The following is a 5,977-nucleotide window of genomic DNA, read 5'->3' as shown; positions in this document are numbered from 1 at the left end:
GCAACCCCATGGACTGCAGTACACCAGGCTTCCCTGTCCTGCACTGTGTGCTGGAGTTTGCTGAAACTCATGTCCATTGAGTCAGTGATGCCATTCAGCCATCTCATCCTCATCCTCATTCAGGTAAACATGTTTGAGTTTCACTCGTGTTGAAGTGAGTAAATGAGTAAATACACAATTGCTTCTAGAAAAAAAATAAATTGGCCTGTGTTAACAAAAACAAGTTTTTAAACTGAAAGTTATGAAATTGAGGATAATAAGTGTCTTTGTGGGCCAAACTGTGATATATGTATTTATTGTCAAGATTAGAGAGTCATTTGAGGGAGAATAGTGGAATATTGAGTATCTGTTATGTGTTATCTTATGTACTTTTCACAGGCAAAATATGAAGGAAACAGTGTTCAGCAAGGTTAGGAAACTTGTCTCAAAACCACATGCTTCATCTATTACGTCTCTTGTGATAATGGTCTAAACAAAATAGCAGCAAGAAGAATGGAAAGGGCAGTGCTCCCAGGCGCCACTGACCACTTCTGCTTGGGGACGGCTGTCCTTTCCTCCTGGCTGTCAATCTGGGATTTAGTTTTTTCTTGGTGGTTTGCGGATGTCCGAGGAGCAGGCCAGTAGCCCTTCAGCGAAAATGAGAGATGAGGAGAATCCGGTAGGTGCTGGTGAAGAGAAACAAAAGGAAGGAAGCAAGAAGAAGAATAAAGAAGGATCGGGGGATGGAGGTCGAGCAGAGTTGAATCCTTGGCCCGAATATATTAACACACGTCTTGAGCTGTACAATAAACTAAAAGCAGAACATGATTCCATTCTGGCAGAAAAGGCAGAAAAAGATAGTAAGCCCATTAAAGTCACCCTGCCTGATGGTAAACAGGTAGACGCAGAATCCTGGAAAACTACACCATATCAAATTGCTTGTGGAATTAGTCAAGGCCTGGCCGACAACACTGTCATTGCTAAGGTGAATAAAGCCGTCTGGGACCTAGACCGTCCTCTGGAGGAAGATTGCACCTTGGAGCTGCTCAAGTTTGAGGATGAGGAAGCTCAAGCAGTGTATTGGCACTCAAGTGCTCACATAATGGGTGAAGCCATGGAAAGAGTCTATGGTGGATGTTTGTGTTATGGACCACCAATAGAAAATGGATTCTATTATGACATGTACCTTGAAGAAGGAGGTGTGTCCAGCAATGATTTCTCTTCTTTGGAGACTTTATGTAAGAAAATCATTAAAGAAAAGCAAGCTTTTGAAAGATTAGAAGTTAAGAAGGAAACTTTACTGGAAATGTTTAAGTACAACAAGTTCAAATGCAGGATTTTGAATGAAAAAGTGAATACTCCAACTACCACAGTCTATAGGTGTGGCCCCTTGATAGATCTCTGCCGGGGTCCTCATGTCAGACACACTGGCAAAATCAAGACTTTGAAAATACACAAAAATTCCTCCACCTACTGGGAAGGCAAGTCGGATATGGAGACTCTACAGAGAATTTATGGCATTTCGTTTCCAGATCCTAAGATGCTGAAAGAATGGGAGAAGTTCCAAGAGGAGGCTAAAAACTGAGATCATAGGAAAATTGGAAGGGACCAAGAACTCTACTTCTTCCATGAACTCAGCCCTGGGAGTTGCTTCTTCCTGCCCAAGGGAGCCTACATTTATAACACACTTATTGAATTCATCAGGAGTGAATACAGGAAACGAGGGTTCCAGGAGGTGGTCACCCCGAACATCTATAATAGCCGGCTCTGGGTGACCTCGGGCCACTGGCAGCACTACAGCGAGAACATGTTCTCCTTTGAAGTGGAAAAGGAGCTGTTTGCTCTGAAACCCATGAACTGCCCGGGACACTGCCTCATGTTTGATCATCGGCCAAGATCCTGGCGAGAGTTGCCTCTGAGAGTTGCTGATTTTGGGGTGCTTCATAGGAATGAGCTGTCAGGAGCACTCACAGGACTCACTCGGGTCCGAAGGTTCCAGCAAGATGATGCTCATATATTCTGTGCCATCGAGCAGATTGAGGATGAAATAAAAGGTTGTTTGGATTTTCTGCATACAGTATATAGCATATTTGGATTTTCTTTTAAACTGAACCTGTCTACTCGCCCAGAAAAATTCCTTGGAGATGTTGAAGTATGGGATCAAGCTGAGAAACAACTTGAAAACAGTCTGAATGAGTTTGGTGAAAAGTGGGAATTAAATCCTGGAGATGGAGCTTTCTATGGTCCAAAGATTGACATCCAGATTAAAGATGCTATTGGGCAGTACCACCAGTGTGCAACAATACAGTTGGATTTTCAGTTGCCCATTAGATTTAATCTTACTTTTGTAAGCCATGATGGTGATGATAAGAAAAAGCCAGTCATTATCCATAGAGCCATCTTGGGGTCAGTGGAAAGAATGATTGCTATCCTCACTGAAAACTATGGGGGAAAATGGCCCTTCTGGCTGTCCCCTCGTCAAGTAATGGTAGTTCCAGTGGGACCAACATGTGATGAATATGCCCAAAAGGTACAGCAACAATTCCATGATGCTAAATTCATGGTGGACATTGATCTGGATCCAGGCTGTACATTAAACAAGAAGATCAGGAATGCACAGTTAGCACAATATAACTTCATCCTAGTTGTTGGTGAAAAAGAGAAAACCAGCGGCACTGTCAATATCCGTACCAGAGACAATAAGGTGCACGGAGAGCTTACGATCTCTGAAACCATTGAGCGGCTCCAGCAGCTCAAGCGTTCCCGCAGCAAACAGGCAGAAGAAGAATTTTAAGGAGGAACTTCGCCCAGCTTGGCTCAGTAGAAAAGGGTGAACATGCTTGCCTACCATGATCTTTGTATGATGGAAAATATCAGCTTATACTAACCTTAGAATAATTTGGCAGAGCCTTTGGAGATTACTGCAGATCAATGTTTTTTAATTTAGACTTTAGACTATACGTATTTGAAGAAGGTAATTAAAAGTGACACAGTAACATGATTTTATTCATTAAATTTCTGAACACTGGAATAAAAGCATGAGGAATGTGCTAATGTAATGTGGAAGAATGTTTTTGTAAACGTAATACAGCTAAAATGTAAGTTTTTTTCAGATTTGGTCAATGGAAAAGATTAGAATTGGTTTATGATATAAAAATAAAAACTTCTGTTCATGTAAAAAACAAACAAACAAAAAAAGAAGAATGGAAAGATGGGCCTTGTTTCAAGAAATGGCAGTCAGTTAAATGACAAGGTAGTGTGGCTGAGTAACAGTGGAGTTAAGGGAGTTAGAATAATAAATAATGGTGACAAGTGACTGATCCTAGTGACTGAGTAGGTGGACATACTCTTGAATAGGCAGGGAATTCAAGAGTATTACTGATGGAAAAAATAGATTATATTTCAGACATGTTGGGTGTAAACTGCTAGGGAAAATGTCCTTTTTGCTATAGGTGTTAGGCGGTGAGTTCCTGATTAAGAGAATTCTGGCAATTCTTATTTGTCATCTGTTGATGTATTGCTCTCTTCCACCTTGCTGTACCCATGCATAGGCCCTCATAATCCCTTGCAGACTTGAAGTATGTTAGGAATTGTTAATCATTTTTACCAGCCGGGCATCTTTCTCCTTTAGAAAACATAAATACAAATTGTTGACACAAATATTTTAAATTGCTCCCTTATCACTCCTTGTCTCTTGCTGGGCCTGTTAACTGAGGTCTGACACTGAAAAATGCTGGATTTTATCTTGTCTACTGAAGAGCCAATGAAAGTTAGAAAGATTACAAGGATATCTAAATTTTTACTTCCATCACCACAGCACTCTTTGTTATATCAGTTCTGAGGTTCAGTCTTAATGCTAATTCAAAGATGTTAAGCATATACTCGGTGTCCCTCCCAGACTCTATAAAGAGTTTAGAAATTAAGTGTAAATTTTGGCAAAGGTAGTTTTAAACTTGTGGGAAATAATTCACTTATTGTAATGAAATTTTACTTAGAAACCCTCCTTAGTTCCTATATTCCTCAATGCTCCTGTTAACAATTCTTAACCATAAAAGAGGAATGATGCTTATATTATTACTACTAACTAGAAGACAATATGTAGCTTTACTTTAAGTTCCTCACAAAATCTTTTTCTGTTGCCCTCTCTGTTTTTCCTCCAGAGTTGTCCTTTATTAAATAATATTTAATTGCCAATATCTAGCTTCTATAGATTTTTTTTGTATATTCTGAAAGAAAAGAGCAGTTGTCTAAATGAATCTTGCTTGTCTTATAGAGTGGAAAGAAACTTGAGGAAAACATTTTCTTGTAGCTAGTTTTTAATTAGAAAGCCCTTTATATCAATTTTTCTCATAACTAAAATTTATTGTTGTGCAATTACACAGAGATTTTGATTACAGATTATTTATTCACTTATTCATTTAAAAATTGATAAAAATCTATAATGGAGCTATAAAAGTTAATGATTTTAGGAAAATCCAATTTTTACTAATAATGTAATAATATGTATGCATATGAAAATCCCAGATTTTGGCAATAATTCTTTTTTAATTCATATATAATTGACACATAAAATTGTGTTCCTGTAAGGTATTGATTTAATATGCTTGTATGTTATGATTATCACTGTAACTCTAACACCTCTATCATGTCACATATTATTATTTCTTTGTTGTTGTAAGAGCATTTAAAATCTAGTCTCTTAGCAACTTTAAATTTTATAATGTAGTATTATAATCATTATGCTGTTCACTAGATCTCCAGAAATTATCCATCTTCTAATTGCAAGTTCGTTTTTGCTTATGCACGTGCTCAACAAATTGCACTCTTTTCTAGAGATATCTGGGTATTTGGTTATGAATGATTTTAGTTTTAAGGCATTATTTCTGCCTGTAATATTTTCATCAAAAACCAATATACATTTTTCACAAACTGGGAATGCTCTGTAATGCATTACTTATTGACTGCCAAAGAACTAAAAAAGTAAAACAGATTAATGCTATTAAATATGCATCAGCAAATTATTCTTTAATAACTGCCTTTAAAATGGAAATTGCCTCAAATGACTTTCTACAGAAAAGCCATTGCTCCTCTCTTTTGCACACGCTATGGTCAGAGTTATTACTCAGTCCATTTTATTGCTAACACTCGCCCATAGAGTCCTGAGGGTTACTGTGCGGCATTGTGCAAAAGCATCTTTTGTCATCCCTGATCAACAGCTGTAAAGAAAAATTTAAGCAAGATTTTTATATTTGGATGGTTCGGAAGACAGGGGTAGGAGAAGGAGAAATTCTGTAGTGTTTATTGTTATTAAGTGATAATTATGCCTGCTCCTGTGCTGGGAATCATAATATTTTGGTCCCATTGAGACCACAATGGGACTCAGTTGCCACAGAAAGTTCAAAGGAATGATAAGTCTTTCAAAAGAAAATTCTTAATTGTTACAGAATAATTTGAGCTATTTCCAACCAAGATTAACTGCTTCACATAATTCCAGAAATATTTTAAAAATGCAGATATCAAAAATGCTATCTGGTTTATGTAACAAAGAAAGTCTACTGGAAATGTCCAGAATTTCTTGGGCGATAGACAATCTCTAAGCCTCCCTTTGATGCCAAGAGTAACAGATTTTCCCATTCCTTGTTTCTGAGAAGTTGGATTGTTAAGAGAAGGATAAATGTAAGTTTATCTATTTCTTTTAGAATTTCAGCCAAAGCCAAGAACAATAAAATAGGTTCCAATTATTCCAGATTTCATGACAAGTTACTTAAATAGCAAAGTAGGCCAAGCTAGGACGGTGTGAGATGAGTTCTATCAGTATTGATTCATCAACCACCTCAAGGCTAAGCCAACAGAAAACTAGAGATTTATTAGAACATTCAAGAAGATAAAAATAAGAATTTTGGAGAGACGTATGCGTTGTATTCTGCTGGGGTCCAGCCCCTGCAGGATCCAGGGAAACCTGAAGGAGAAATGGCATCGGCGATTGATTTAGAGAGAG

The 5,977-nt window shown here is 37.8% G+C and overlaps 1 protein-coding gene across 1 annotated transcript; it reads left to right on the top strand.

Moving 5' to 3' along the window:
• The first annotated feature begins 601 nt into the window (after window positions 1-601).
• LOC128049666 (threonine--tRNA ligase 1, cytoplasmic-like) lies at window positions 602-2,820 on the top strand. The gene is given in 1 exon segment (XM_052641973.1): window positions 602-2,820. A coding segment is annotated over 1 exon segment (2,172 nt). The 3' UTR covers window positions 2,774-2,820.
• The last annotated feature ends 3,157 nt before the right edge of the window (window positions 2,821-5,977 follow it).

This window comes from Budorcas taxicolor, chromosome 6, assembly GCF_023091745.1.
Source record: "Budorcas taxicolor isolate Tak-1 chromosome 6, Takin1.1, whole genome shotgun sequence".
NCBI classification, from domain to species: Eukaryota; Metazoa; Chordata; class Mammalia; order Artiodactyla; family Bovidae; genus Budorcas; species Budorcas taxicolor.
Note: the sequence above shows the minus strand (reverse complement) of the source record. Positions and strands in the feature narration are given on the sequence as shown.